General features: G+C 54.1%; 2 protein-coding genes across 7 annotated transcripts in view; one reads left to right on the top strand and one right to left on the bottom strand.

Annotated features, from left to right (window-relative positions):
- The window catches only part of DRC1 (dynein regulatory complex subunit 1), a 54,443-nt gene extending 47,871 nt beyond the window's left edge, over positions 1 to 6,572 (top strand). For all 5 annotated transcript variants that reach the window (XM_063623918.1, XM_055251542.2, XM_055251544.2 and 2 more), the window contains 5 exons: positions 102 to 191; positions 3,171 to 3,400; positions 4,501 to 4,644; positions 4,985 to 5,087; positions 6,320 to 6,572. In XM_063623918.1, coding sequence (XP_063479988.1) covers positions 102 to 191; positions 3,171 to 3,400; positions 4,501 to 4,644; positions 4,985 to 5,087; positions 6,320 to 6,376 — 624 coding nt within the window. In that variant the 3' untranslated portion in view covers positions 6,377 to 6,572. The remainder of the gene's footprint in view (positions 1 to 101; positions 192 to 3,170; positions 3,401 to 4,500; positions 4,645 to 4,984; positions 5,088 to 6,319) is intronic.
- A 491-nt stretch (positions 6,573 to 7,063) lies between these two features.
- OTOF (otoferlin) overlaps positions 7,064 to 14,637 on the bottom strand; it is a 101,631-nt gene continuing 94,057 nt past the window's right edge. For both annotated transcript variants that reach the window (XM_055251531.2, XM_055251532.2), the window contains 7 exons: positions 13,814 to 13,956; positions 13,333 to 13,421; positions 11,921 to 12,019; positions 11,532 to 11,773; positions 10,694 to 10,872; positions 10,489 to 10,589; positions 7,064 to 8,084 (listed from right to left, as the gene is read on the bottom strand). In XM_055251531.2, coding sequence (XP_055107506.2) covers positions 7,904 to 8,084; positions 10,489 to 10,589; positions 10,694 to 10,872; positions 11,532 to 11,773; positions 11,921 to 12,019; positions 13,333 to 13,421; positions 13,814 to 13,956 — 1,034 coding nt within the window. In that variant the 3' untranslated portion in view covers positions 7,064 to 7,903. The remainder of the gene's footprint in view (positions 8,085 to 10,488; positions 10,590 to 10,693; positions 10,873 to 11,531; positions 11,774 to 11,920; positions 12,020 to 13,332; positions 13,422 to 13,813; positions 13,957 to 14,637) is intronic.

Raw genomic sequence — 14,637 nt, 5'->3', positions numbered from 1 at the left:
AGCCAAGTCTCCTGCTCTTAGGAGCTGAGCATCTGTCAGCTGCCCAAGCCCATGGCCTCTTTGATGAGGCGTTTGAGCAACCATCCTGTTTTCTGCCCCAGGCCCTTGGAATTGAAAGTGAGGATGACTTGTATAAACTGGTGAACTTCTTCCTTAAATATCGAGCTCACCGTTTATCTTCCAGCCTCCAGGTAAGGCAAGGTGCAAAGAGAAGAAAGCATTTTCTTTCTTATTTATTTACTTATTTATTTTATTATACGTTAATTTCTGGGTTACATGTGCAGAATGTGCAGGTTTGTTACATAGGTATACACGTGCCCTGGTGGTTTGCTGCACCCATCAACCTGTGACCTACCTTAGATATTTCTCCTAATGTTATCCCTCTCCCTAGCCCCCCACCCCTCCGGCAGGCCCGGGTGTGTGATGTTTCCCTCTCTGTGTCCATGTGTTCTCATTGTTCAACTCCCATTTATGAGTGAGAACATGCGGTGTTTGGTTTTCTGATCTTGTGATCGTTTGCTGAGAATGATGATTTCCAGCTTCATCCATGTCCCTGCATTTTCAATTCTCCCGAAGCCCCCAGAGCACAGTGCTGCCTTTGAGTAGTACTTCTGGAGAAATAGTGGGGCTTTTATGTCAGGTATAGCTAACTTAGCATTTCCCTTATTGTTTATCAATTTGTCTCTTTGTAAAGGGAAGAATGGCTGGGGGGTGAGATGCTGTTCTTATACTGAGGCCCAAGGAATCTTTTCCTGCACCCTCCCTCAAAACCAGGTCTCAGCCACTGTGAGACCAGAGCCCACCAGGTTCTGAATATTTTGATCCTTAACACTTTCCCGCAAGGCAGGGCCCATTTGTCCTACATATCTTGATTGTAATTGATTTCAGAAGGTGAATCAAATATTAACTATTTTAAAGAAGTTGCCATATTAAAAGTCATATAACATTGTAATTTAAAAATGAAAAATGTGAATGAAAAATGTTTTTAGTACTGCTAGCCCAAAGCTGAGTATCCTGACATGCCTCTAAAAAGAGTTGGCTGGGCTAGGCGCAGTGGCTCATGCCTATAGTTCCAGCTACTTGGAATGCTCAATTTAGCCCAGGAGGTTGAGGCTGCAGTGAGCCATGATTGCACCACTGCACTTCAGCCTGGGTGACAGAGTGTGAGACACTGTCTCTAAGGGAAAAAAAAGAGAAAAGAGAAAGAAGAGTTGGCGGAATGGACAAAACCACAAAGCCATAAAGGGAATAAAAGCTATATTTGACTACAGAATTTAAAAACAATTCTGTAGTGCAAAAATCATGATAAGCAAAGTTAAGAGATGAATGACAAGCTGCAGAGAAATATTTTCAACTCATATCATAGTTAAGGCATTTCCTTAATATATAAAGAGCTCTCAGAAATCAATAAGAAAAAGACCAACAACAAAAGGAACAGATAACAAATATGAATGAACAACTCCTAGAAGAGGCAATACAGGTAACTCTTAAACATATAAAAAGATAATCAGCCTTCCTTGTAATAAGAGAAATGCAAATTAAAATGCCTGATTTCCATTTTGCCAACCTGTTATGTTGGCAAAAAAAAAAAAAAAAAAAAAAGCTTGATAACACAGCAAGTATAACATAGTGATGACTGAGGTGTAGAAAACAGGCACACTCATAAGTTACTGGTAGGAGTATAAATTGTAACCTCCATTGAGGACAGTTTGGCAGTATCAATTACAAAACTGTATACATTTTACTCTGAAATTCTTCTTCTTTTTTTTTGAGACAGAGTCTCACTCTGTTGCCCAGGCTGGAGTGCAGTGGCACGATCTCGGCTCACTACAACCTCCATCTCCCAGGTTCAAGCCATTCTTCTGCCTCAGCCTCCCGAGTAGCTGGGATTGATTACAGGCGCCTGCCACCATGCCCGGCTAATTTTTGTATTTTTAGTAGAGACGTGGTTTCACCATGTTGGCCAGGCTGGTCTCGAACTCCTGACCTCAAATGATCTGCCCACCAATGATCTGCCCATCTTGGCCTCTGAAATTCTTCTTCTAGGATTTTGTTCTCTAAATATATCTCATTACATTTGAAATGGTGTATTTATTGGCCGGGTGCGGTGGCTCACGCCTGTAATCCCAGCACTTTGGAAGGCCGAGGCGGGTGGATCACGACGTCAGGAGATCGAGACCATCCTGGCTAACACGGTGAAACTCCGTCTCTACTAAAAATACAAAAAATTCTCCGGGCGTGGTGGCGGGCGCCTGTAGTCCCAGCTACTCCGGAGGCTGAGGCAGGAGAATGACGTGAGCCCGGGAGGCGGAGCTTGCAGCGAGCGGAGATCGCACCACTGCACTCCAGCTTGGGTGACAGAGCGAGACTCCGTCTCAAAAAAAGAATAACAAAACAAAACAAAAAAAAGAAATGGTGTATTTATTGTAGCTGATTCACTGTACATTGTTTGAAATGGCAGAAGATTCGAAACAACCTAAATGTCCATTGTTGAGGAATCTATTTAGTAATATATGGTATGTCTACACGATGGGGTACTATAAAACTGTGGGAAAAAAACCAAAGTTCTTTATATATTCACATGAAAAGATATCTAAGGTTTATTGGTAAGTGAAAAAGCAAACTACAGAACTCCGTTTGTAGTATAGTATCATTGACGTCAAAACGAGAAGGAGAAGTATATATGGAAAGGTATGCGCATGTATTTATATATAGACATTACATAGGCATACTATTTCCTTGGAAGGAACCATAGGAAACTTGATAGCATTCGTTTGCCTGTGGGAGGTCAACTGCATGAACTGCAAGATAGGAGTGGGAGGAAGACCTTTCAAATGTAACAATTAAAACAAAAAAAAATTTAATTTGTATTATGATTCAAAAGAAGATTTATAACATGTAAGCTTTATGAATGTCAATAAGGTGAGCACCTGGGAGCCCGGATTTAGAAACAGAACCTTTCCATTGTCTCGTAGCCTCCTAGTGCCTCTCCCCATCCCATCCGCCTTCTTCCCACTCTTTCTCCTGTTTCTGTCCCTGTGTAAATGTCTCCCTGGGCAAGCTTTCTGTCACTTTCTGTAAGCTTTTCTGGTTTTTCTTCTTCCTGCCTCTCTCTCCATGCTCATGCTCATGTGTCCCCAGCCCACAGTTGTCCTTGCATCTTCCTCCAGATCAAGCCCTGCAGTCAGGCAAGCATGGGGAAGGCGAGCATGGAGGAGACAAGCACAGGGTCAGAATTGGAGCTGGCAGAGCAGACGGAGATGGACGGAGAAAAGGAAGAAAGCCTGGTGGAAGGGGGGAAGGAGGAAGAGGAGGAGACCCCACCCTGCCCCTGGGTCATCCACCCCAATGATGTCCTCAAGATTCTGGAGGCCTTCGTCATGGGTCTGAAGAAGCCTAGGTGGGCTGCGGGGCTGGAAGGCTTGCCTGAGACCAGAACCAGGCGAGCTGGATGGGCTGGGGAGCCAGGCAGAGCCAGTGAGTGGAGAAGAGTCCGCTGGGCAAGATGCGGGGACTAAGGACAGGGCTATCTGAAGGCGGGCTGCGGCAACCGATTGCTGGACAGAGTCAGGAAAGCAATAGGGCGGTAGTGGTGATCTGTGCTTTTTTCACTCATCATTCATTCAGCAGACATGCATTGAAGGCTGCCATGTGTAAGCACTGTGGGGACACTGCCTTGTGATCAGAGCAATGGCCAAAGCACATTCAAGGTGCACTGTTGTTCAGAGAGGAAGTGGCCGTTTCCATTTGGCGTGTCAGAGAGGGTTCTGGGAGGAAAAGTCACCGGAACTGGGTGTTCCCAAGCAGATAAAATGGAGGTAAGGGCATTTCAGGAAATGGCAGCATGGAGAAGGTCTGGTCTGTTCAAGAATCATCACAGGAGGTCTGGCTGGAGTGTCAAGGGCCTGGGAGGTGGCACTGGTGGATGGGGAGCTAGCCAGGTCTTGGAGAGCCTTGCCCAATGGGCCCAAGATCTTTGTCTTTACGCCTTGGTGGGTGGGAGCCAGAAAAGGATTTGAAGCAGCTGAAGAGCCATGATTAGCCTTGCATTTTAGAGAGATCATTGTGGCGGCAGGGAAGTGGCGAAGCTGGATACAGGGAGAGCATCAAGAGGCTTGTCCAGGTGGGAGGTGAGGATCCCCCAGATTAAGGCTGTCCTGAGGGAATGGAGAGGACATGACTGGATTCAAGTGCTGTTATGGGTGCGCTGGTGCAAAAGATGGGCACAGTGATGAGCTGTAAAGCCAGTGAGGTAAACTGATTGGGAGAGAGAGGGGTGGATGAAGCATTGATTATGCCCTCACGAAGGTACCAGTGGTACCGAGGCAGAATGTTGATGATAAATGTGCGTCCTTTCTGAGAACCAGCCACCGTCTAATAAACTTGGACTGCTGAGTGGAAAGGTGACAGGTGGGAAAGCAGTAGGCCTGTGACTGGCACTGCTTGGGGACCTGGGTAATACCCAATGGACATGACAAACGCTGTGCTCTTGGCCTTCAGGGACTCGCAGACCCTGCCGAGGGTGCAGAAGAATGTGCACAACAACTCCAAGGACTCAGAGTACTGGCAGGCCCTGACCACGGTGATCCCTTCCTCCAAGCAGAACCTCTGGGATGCCCTCTACACAGCGCTGGAGAAGTACCAGTAAGTGTGCATGTCATGGAGTAGGAGGGTGCTGGCGGGCAGGTGAGGAACAGTTGCTGGGAGCAGCCGCGTTTGCTGCCTCCCTGTCCCACTGAACCTGGGAGGGAAGAGCTGCCCTTGGCATCTCCTGTGTGGGTGGATCATGTGGGGCGGTTGGCTCTTGGGCCCTGGCCTGCCTGTTCTGTTCCTGCTAACCTGGCTCACCTGGCAGCTGGGTGAAGAGTGCAGCTTCTGGAGTCTCCCTCCACCTGTAGCCAAAGCAGAAGCACCAAGACCCTGGCCCCTTCTTGGCAGGGGATGGAGGATTCAGTGTGCCTCTAACTGATTTTTCTGTCCAAAGCCTTGTCCTGACCCAGAGGGCCAAGCTGCTGCTGGAAAACAGTTCTCTGGAGCAGCAGAACACAGAGTTGCAGGCGCTACTGCAGCAGTATCTGAACTCCAAGGTGGGCGGCGGGGCCTTTCAAGGAGGGGCGGCAGGAGACAGGGGTGGGGCGGGGGGACTGGAGCTGGGATTAGAGAACGAGGAGTCCCCCCCCACCCCCCCAGAGGCAAGGGAGTTTTGCGATGTGATGTAAAAAATCAACAGTGACACCTTGAGACAACTACTGGCCAGAGGAATAGATCTTGCTTGAAGTCTCCTCTGGGACAGCTCAGGTGTGACAGTGTCTCTTTGATACTGTGGTTTCTAGTGCCAGTGGCCTGCTGGGACCGCTCTGTGTGAAGCAGTGCCACAGCCAGGAGCAGCTCCCCAGCTACAGAGCCTCCAGCTGTGCTCTCTTCTTCCATCCTCACATCCGCTGTGTGAGATGGACAGGGCGGAAACGATGCTCCTCATTTCACAAAAAGAACAATCACAACTTGGAGAGTTTGCAACTCGTCCAGAGCCTGGGCTCTTTCCACCCGCCAGCCCCAGTTCCCTGCCTGAGATATGACTGGCGGGTCATCCTCACATGGGGGAGGAGGCTCTGCTGGGGCAGATATTCCCTGGCCCCCATCTGTGCCCAACCCTGCAATAGTTGTGGACAACTTCGCCATGGCCTGGCAGGAGGAGGAAGGAAAAAGTCCATTGCTAACATTTCCTGCTTTGCAGGTGTGGGCACCTGCAGCTGGGGTTGTAGGCCAGGAAGGTCATGACACAGCTGTTAGTTGCACACGTGTGAGGTGACTGAGGCCAGCTCCAAGTCCAGCCACAGGGGCTGCGTGGCCCCAGCACAGTCCCAGGTCCCAGGCCACAGCTGAAAGGGGGATGTTGTGGTGAGCCTTGGCCTCATAATGACCCTTGTCCTGTGACAGGACCCAGACATTCTGGATGGTATGGTTCCTGCTTCCACAGATGCTACTGTGTACAAGAGGCTGGGGGAGGAAGAGGTGGGGCAGGCTAGACTGGGGATGGCACGGGTGCTTGGAAAGAGGAGAGGGGAAGACTGCAGAGAATGGATGGGCGGGAGATGAAGAACACTACCAGAGGTCACACCTGGAGCAGAAGCTGAGCAAGAAGGCTCAGGCGTGTCTCCTGCAGGGAGGCAGTCTGTGGGTGTTCAGCATCTCTCAGCTTTGGAGAGGAAGATGCGTGCAGGGCTTTGGAGGCCCATGGGAGAGCCAGCGTGGCTCTCAGGGGTGGCAAAGAAGGAGGGCCCAGGGAAAAATGTAACGACTTTCACCCTTTCTTTTCCAGATCAACTCTGAACTGCAAGTTCCTCCCACTCAGGTGTTGCAGGCACCCACAAAATAGAGCTGGACCTCCAAAGGCTGATGTGTTAGGGCTGGCCTCATGCTGGTGTCTACACCGGAGCTGGCTCATATCACCCACTAGGCTGCACCTGGGCCCGCTCCCTGGATTTTCCAGGGCTGTCTTTATAACCTGTCGAAATAAGGAGCCAGAGGAGTTACCTGTGTCCTGCATTATGATTAAAGCCTTCTAAAAGTTGTGGCTGAATCTCTTTAAAGAGGTCAGGTCCAGCAAGACCAGGCCCTTGCCCCTACCTCTGTGTCATGAGGGGACTTTGCCCCAGGCTCAGATTGTGGTGTGAGTCAGAGGCCGAGGCCAGTGGCGTGGGGCTCCTTTCTTGCTTTCAGGGGAACTGGTTTCTATGGGTGGAGGCTAGAGCTTTTGGGCCCTTGTGGGGTCTTAAGCCTTCAGACTGGCCCCAGACCTGAAGGATTCTTTCGGTGCTTTGGGGGCCCCCGGGCCCAGGCTGGTGTGCCCTTTGGGCTATGGTGTAAGACTCCTCCTTTGGGCAGCCTGGGTGGGCAGCCCTGTGCCTGAGGCCTGCCTTGAACCCTGGGCCACCAGAGGCCACTTGAAGGGGAAAGACCATGCAAGCCCTGCTGGTACTGAATCTACCAGCCTAGAGAACTGCTGCCTCTGCCCCGCCCCTGCAGCTCCTCCTCTCAACTTGACCAGTGCAGACCTGTCAGCTCAGTGCTTGACTTCTTTTATTTAGAGAAAAATCACCACTCAAGAAAAGAAAAACAGTCAACAGAAACCCAGACACAGGCAGGGGCAGCACTTGACGGGCCAGCTCCCAGCTGCAGCTGAAAGGGCTGAAAGGGCAAGGGGGGCAGGGGTGGGAGGACAGGGTGTGCCCGGGATGGGGAGTCCCCTCTGCTGCTTCTCACAGCTCCTCAGCTGGGCCTGGAGGCGCTGGCTGGGGCAGAGGGAGCTCTGGGAGGCCATGAAAACCCACAGGCAGGGCAGGCGACCCCCCCAGGAAGTGAGAGGAGCCAAGCAGAGCCCATAGCAGTGGCAGAAGCAGCCGCCCTGGGACCTGTGGGCAGGGTCTGGCCCCTGCTGCGGATCAAGACCGGTGCTATCTGCAGGGGTCACGGTGGGGATAGCTTTTGCTCGTTCATTCTTTTTAAAGCCCTGGGCACTGACCCATGGTCCTTGGTTAATTTCACTAAAGCTTCAATCCTGTACTTGGAAGACCTGGGGAGGGTTTCAGGAGGCTTCCTCTGGAGCCTGGGCCTGAAGAAGGGTGGCGCCTCAGCCAGGTGGGGCAAGAGAGACCCATTCCAGGTCCCCACCCCATCCAAGGCTCCCCAGGCCACAGGCAGGGGTCAGAGGGGCAGGACTGGGCAAGCCGCAGCCTGGGGCAGTGAGGACAAGTCGGCCCCGCAAGCAGGAGGCAGGCTCAGCCCAAGGCGTGAAGACTGGACACTGGGCTCCTCAGGCTCCCCAGGGGGAATGGGAAAGAGTCCAAGCCACTGAAAGGAAATGCGGCAGGGCTGGGGGGCGGCTGGCGGGAGCTGGCGGCCTTCATGCCCCAAGGAGCTTTTTGACCATGTAGCCAGGGAGGCTGTAGAGGAAGAGCCCCAACATGAGCAGCCCCAACAGCGCCAGCACGATCTTGATGATGAGCCACTTGTACCGGGTGCAGATGAGGTACTTGATGGACTTGAGAGGGTTGAGGAACCAGACGAAGGCCGTGTCAGGCCGGCTGGGAAGTGGAAGAGAGAAGCCGATCAGCCAGTGGACAGGAGCTGCCTCCCAGCTCACCCCATCATCTGTCCTTCTGGACCCCCAAAAGCCCTGCCATGGCCCCAGCCCCAAAAGCAGTGAATGCTGGAGCCAGGGTTTGAACCCATTTCTAAGTACACGACTTGCTGCTTACAAAACTCTATCCTCCCTGCAGGACCTTTGGGGCCCGAATCTTCTCCTAAGGCCTAGATGGGAGCTACTTGCAGCATGGGGCAGCCTTGGCCCTGCAGGCAGTTCTCATCATTAGGAAGCTCCTGTGGTTAGCTCGTTCTATGTGCTGCCCCATGTCCTCTGTGAGACCGGTGCTTCACAACCTCTTCCTTTCTGATGGACATAAATGACTGTTCCCACCAGGCCCTGCCAAGGGTCTGAGCGGCCCCTTGTGGGGCGCAAGCCGCCCTCACCGACCTGCCTACTCTCAGGATGCAGACCCACTCCACCTTCTGTAGAGCCTCCCAGCCGAGAAGCACCTGGCCAGCCTTACTATCTGTCATTTGTGTTATAAAAACAATACGTTTCGTAAAATGTCAAGACACAAGTGAAAGTACTGAATATGCATTTTCAAACTACTGCCTCCCAGAAGACGTGGCGTGCAGCCCCAGAGCTGAGCTCAGTATTGGTGGGGACACAGAGCCGGGGCTTGGGTGCAGGGCACCTGGTTTTGAATGGTTTTCACAGGCAAGTTAGGCACCTCTATCAACCTCGGTTTCTTCATGTATAAAATGGGGTTACAAGCAGTACCCACCTCCTGGGTTTGGCGCAATGGCACAGTGAGCCAGTGCCTGGGGAGCTCTGAGCACCTGCAGTTGGGTGTTCAGGCCATGGTGGCTGTGAAATGTTTGAGTTGAATGGAACTATTATCCTGAAGGGCAGAAAACAACAGCCCTGGACTGGGAGGTCACACACTGGTGAGAGCCATTTCCAGACCTGTTGGCTAACCCTGGCCACCCTTCCCTTTTCCCTGTCCATAGCTCAGCTTCTTTCTGCCAGTGAAATTGGGTTAGAGTCAGCCGGGCGCGGTGGCTCACGCCTGTAATCCCAGCACTTTGGGAGGCTGAGGCGGGCGGATCACAAGGTCAGGAGATCGAGACCATCCTGGCTAACACGATGAAACCCCGTCTCTACTAAAAATACAAAATTTATCCGGGCGTGGTGGCGGGTGCCTGTAGTCCCAGCTACTTGAGAGGCTGAGGCAGAAGAATGGCGTGAACCCGGGAGGCGGAGCTAGCAGTGAGCCGAGATTGAGTCACTGCACTCTAGCCTGGGTGACAGAGCGAGACTCTGTCTCAAAAAAAAAAAAAAAAATTGGGTTAGAATCTGGGAGAAACATGGCTGGAAGCAGAGGTGGTGTGCAAAGAACACAGGTTTGGAAATGTGGAAACCTTGGCTTGAGTCCCAGCTCTACCCTAATTTGCTGGGTAACCTTGAGCAAGCTACTTCACCTCTTTAGCTTAATATGGAAAAGTGTAAAATAGTCATTTCTAGTTCTGAGAGTCTACTCTGTCATGAAAGCTTGAAAAGTTGCTGTGCATGTTTGTGTGGGCTTAAGTGTGTGCCTGTGTGTGCTTGAGTGCATGTCTATGCACTTGTGCGTGGCACGTGTGTGCATACATGCTTGTGTGTGTGTGCACACGTATGCATATTTGTGTTTGTGGATGTGTGCGTGTATATGTGTGTGTGTGTGCACGCGCCTGCCTAGCCCTTGGTCCAGAGGAAGAAGTAAGAAATATCAGACCCAGGAGGCCGCTGGGCTCAGGCCCCAAGGATCTTCTTGACCAGGTAGCCAGGCACAGAGTAGAGGAACAGGGCGAGGAGGAGAAGCAGCAGCAGGAGCAGCAGCAGTTTGAGGAGCAGCCAGCGATACGTGTGCCACAAGAAGTAGCGAGCCGACTTGAGAGGGTTCAGGAACCAGATGAAGCTCGTGTCGGGCCGGCTGGAGCATGAAGGGTAGAGAGCGCAGAGGAGGGACAGGAAGGAGAAGGGATTGGGTGTGGCGAGGGGCCCAGACCAAGAGGGAAGCTGTCCTGGGCTGTGTGTGCAGCTCTAGGCACCCCTCTGGCCATCAAGGCTGGCCGAGGCCCCAGAGGCCACCAGTGGAGCTGGCTCTTCTGCAAAAGCTAGGAAGGGAAGAGCATAGTTTCTCTCTGCTAAATGGGGCCTTTCCCAGGGAAGGTCCTGCTCTCCAGTATTCCTAGCCCAACCTCTGGTTCAAAGGGACGTTGTGGGATTCGGGGTCAGCAGAGGGCAGGGAGGAGGCTCCCCTGTAATGAGTCTGTGGCCCAGGAAGAGATGGAGTGTCTCCTTCCTGTTCCAGTGCCTCCAAGAACCGGCGTGGGGAGGGGCTGGGCCAGCAGGGCACTCACTTGGGTTTCTCTAGGGGGTCAGGTTCGTTGCGGGCCAGGCCCACTGGGTTCTTCTCTGCCTCCTCTGCTGTCAGTAAATGCAGCTCAGCCTCCACCTTGCCCTGCAGAGGACAGGCAGGTCCCAGCGTCCAGGCTATGTGCTGGGCCCTTGGCACCCCAGCCAGGCCCAGCCCTGCCTACTGCCTGAGCAGGAAGGGGTGCGCACCGTGAGCTCAAACTCATCGTTCTCATTGCGAGCCAGGAGGGGCCACCAGCCTTTGACGCGCTTTTGCTTGAAGATGGACATGAGGGGCACGTCCACCTCCCCGCTGGCCATCTCCATGGTGCACTGCTTGGCTGTCTTTGCGCCCCGCGGGAACCGGTTCAGGTCCAGCTCGATGGCCCCTGTGGCGACCTCAGTGTCAGCTCTGAGTGAACAGGGCTGGGGTGGGGTGGGGTGGGGGTGGGGGTCTGGTCTCCTCGGCCCCTTGTTTGCTAAGTGAAGATCTGAGCCCACATCTCATCCTCATGCCTCACTCCCAGCAACTGGCCTCAATGCAGGTGTCCTCGTGGGCTTGCTGGGCAGCCCCAGCCCCATGCTTTACTCAGGCCCTTCTTTCACCCCAGAGGGTCTCTCCTGGGGTCTCCCCTGCCACTCCCTGCCATGCATCCATTCTGTCAAAGTCCTGCTAATCCCACAAGCTTTTGCAGATGCAGATTAGAGTTTTAGAGGGAATCCCTGCTTTACAGAGAAGCAACCTGAGGCCCAGGGGGTTTCCCGACTCCCTCAGGGAGCCTCTCCCCTCCCCCATCATCACTGACTGCCCCCTCCTTGGTGTGTCCAAAGCTTGTTGTCAGCCTGGTTATGACACTGAGAACATCTGCCTAGGGACGGTTAGGTGGGTCCTTGGGGGCGGAACCCCATCGGACACCCCTGGCTCTGACGGACTGGAAGCAGTGACCCGTTGTCCCCCCAAGGTGGGGCTCTCCCTGTCCCTGCCTCCCCGGCCCCTGCTTCTTCTCAGTTCTGGATCCTGAACCCCCATCCCTGCCCTGCTGTGCACCCAGGAAGTCGTCAGCGGAGAAGTGGTCCGCATCCCAGATCTGCAGGGTGAGCCGCGCGGGGGTCTTGTACTCGGTCTCGTCCCAGGAGAACATGGACTCCTTCTTGGAGATGACGATCTTCTCCTCCGCCGCCAGGTAGTCGAAGGGGAACAGGTAGCGCCAGTTGAAGTTGCCCTCGCCAGTGAGGGAGTGGTAGTGGACGTCTGTGTCCTGCTTGTCCTCCTGCTGGCCCTTCAGCCACCTGTGGGCGCCACATCTCCAGACCCGCAGCCAGGCCGGTGGGGCCTCTCCCACCCACAGCCACCTTCCCTCTGCCTCCTCTCCTGCCCCCACCAGGAAGCAGGGCCCGCCCAGCTCAGTCCCTCCCATGCAGGGACTGCTCACCCACCCCCTCACGAAGATGTCACTGGACTTCTCCCCTGTGAAGAAGTCATCGTCCTCCAAGACCACCTCATCCGTGTTCCAGATGATGACCCGCAGCTCGTACCTGGGCCCAGGGAGAGAGGCTGGTTAGCAGCCCCAGGTGGGGGGTATGCCAGGGTGCCAGGGCTGGGATGGGGCAGGCTGAGAGAAGTCCTGGGGACTTGGGGTCAGCACGGGGCCTAGGCTGGAGAAGTGGTTTGGGGTAGGGGGAGCAGAGGCATAAGTGAGAGGGCCCACCAGCCACATGGCTGTGGGTGGTGGGGGTGGGGTGGGGGGAGGAAGCCGCCCTCTGTCACAGATGCTAGTTCCAAGAGAAGTCTGCATTTAAGCCCAGTAGCCAGCAATGGAAGCCCATGGAAGCTGTATGTCCCTGTCCCCAAAGGGGATTTTCTTCTCAAGGTTTAATTGTAATTATGAATGATGTAATTCATTTCAATCATTAAGAGTGAGGCTGAGTCATTCACTAAAAATTGATCTGAGCGTGGCTCTCCTGGGATTGCAGGAGATTGTGGCTCTTCTGGGCTGCGAGCCCAGAGTGGCCCAGGGGGTTGGGTGCCTCCTAATGACAGGCCCTGGAATAGCCGACTCACGGCCTCAGGTTTCCAGGACATTCCTGGCAGAACTGGCTGCATGATTTGCCGGGGCCAGTGCCAAATGGAAATGCAGGGCCACTTGTCATAAAGAATTTCAAGGTGGCAACATAGGAGCATGGAAACAAGAGTGGGACCTTGTGTGGCTTCCTCCATCCCTGAAGCCGGCCCTGAATCCAGTCACTGTCTGGCAGCTGGACTTGAACCTGCCGCTTTACGGATGGGAAACCTGGCTTCTTTTCACTCCACCACCTCCTGCCGCTTCCAGGCACTCACTCCTGGATACATCACTGGCAGGCACTTCAAAGAAAACTTGGCGGAACATCACACTAGCCTGGATGTGAGGATGACGCAGGGCCAGCTCCCAGGGGTTCTGTGTGTTGTGAAGGAGTGTGTCAGTGTGGGCATGCGTGTGGGTGTCTGTGGGAGTGCTATGCTGTGTGTGTGTGTGTGTGTGTGTGCGCATGAGATGCATGTGTATGGGCATGTCGACCATGCAGATACGATGCACCGGAGTGTGCTGTGTGGGGCTCGTCTCGCTCACTGATGCAAGGTGGAAGGCATTGTCCTGCCGTAGCACGTGGGAACTCTCCAGGGCAGGCCCTAAACTTTATCAATTGGTTGGTCAGTTTCTCCCCTATAAGGCCCAGTGGCCACACCCAGGCCCCAGGGATGCCAACTGGCCAAGGCCATCTGGGCCTGAGCCTCCCGCAGGAAGGGTTGGGCCGAGGTGGGAAGTGGGTGGGGTGGGCCGGGAGGGAGTAGCGCTGGGCCCTGGGCCACTCACTTCTTGGGCTTCCGAGGGGAGATGTCCAGAGGCGTCCCAGGGGCTGGCATGTCCATGGGGAACATGTCCACCCACAGCTCCAGGCGGCCCTGAGGAAGAGGGTTGTGGCAGATCTCCCAGGGCCTTCTCCCTCTGCCCAGGAAGATCAGCTCTCCTCTCCCTCCTAACCTTTGTTCTGTCAAGGACCCAGTTCATCAATTTCCATCTTTGGATGCCAGGAATTCCTATGATGTCACCAATAGCCAATCGCAGCTTCTGAGGGAGACAACCCAGGTCTCTGCCTGAGCTGATGTAATTCTCACTCAAAGCAAAGACCCTTGCCATTCAAGTTACCCTGAGGGGCCTTGCTGGGGAGGTGCCTGCCAGACTTTCTGGAATGCAGCAGACAGCGTGAGGCCTGGCTTCTATCTTTACTGACTCAGGTTGGGAATCCCTGGTCCCCAATACCCAAGACCCCCAGTCTTGACCATGCAAGTGTCACCTGCTCGATGCCCGGCTTGTCGGGGTTGAGCAGTGGCCTCGTCTCCACGTGCTCCGGCACCAGGCGGCAGCCCGCGCGGGGGATGTCCTCCCAGTGCCTCAGGGCTAACAGCGCCACGTGCTCGTCTGTGGGCTTCCTCTGACCTGTGGGTGCCGGTCACTCAGCTGCACACATGGCTCAGCAGAACCAGGAGACCTTGCTGGGACTAGAGACTTAGGAGCACAAAGAAGCCCCTACGCCATCACCTGTCTACCCCACCGCCTTTTCACTGTTGGGGAAACTGAGGCACAGAAGGAGAAGTGGCTTGCCCAGGGTCTCAGCTGCCCCACAGGGCCAAGAGAGGTCTGTGCCCTTGGTCCTCTGCTTGGGGAAGTTGACTGGAGAGCCCTGCTGGGCTGAGAGGAGGGTCAGGGAGGGGAGAATCCACTTCCTGTCCCAGCACCTGAAAGTGATCAGATACTAGCATGGACACCTCCCGATTCTCTGCTTCTCTGGGAAGTGCCTCATGGACAGAGGAGTAAGGAGAGTTTAAGGATTAGAGCCAGATGGAGCTGGGCCGATGCCCTCGCTCTGCCTCTAAAGAGCCACATGACCTTGGGCAAGTCACTAGAACTAGGATCTTGGTTTGTTCATCTGCAGGATGGAATGCAGATAGCCCCTCTACCTCACTGGGATTTGGACAGAGAGAAAGCAGGTGGGGCTGCCCTGTAGGAGGGGTGGAAGCACAGAGGCTGGGCAGACAGGAGTGGGGCTCTGGGGTGATGAGCAGAGGGTCACTAAGCCCAGGCTTAGGCTGAGGACACCCAGGCTAGGCTGTTAGCTTC

Source organism: Symphalangus syndactylus, chromosome 18 (assembly GCF_028878055.3).
Source record: "Symphalangus syndactylus isolate Jambi chromosome 18, NHGRI_mSymSyn1-v2.1_pri, whole genome shotgun sequence".
Taxonomy (NCBI): domain Eukaryota; kingdom Metazoa; phylum Chordata; class Mammalia; order Primates; family Hylobatidae; genus Symphalangus; species Symphalangus syndactylus.
Note: the sequence above shows the minus strand (reverse complement) of the source record. Positions and strands in the feature narration are given on the sequence as shown.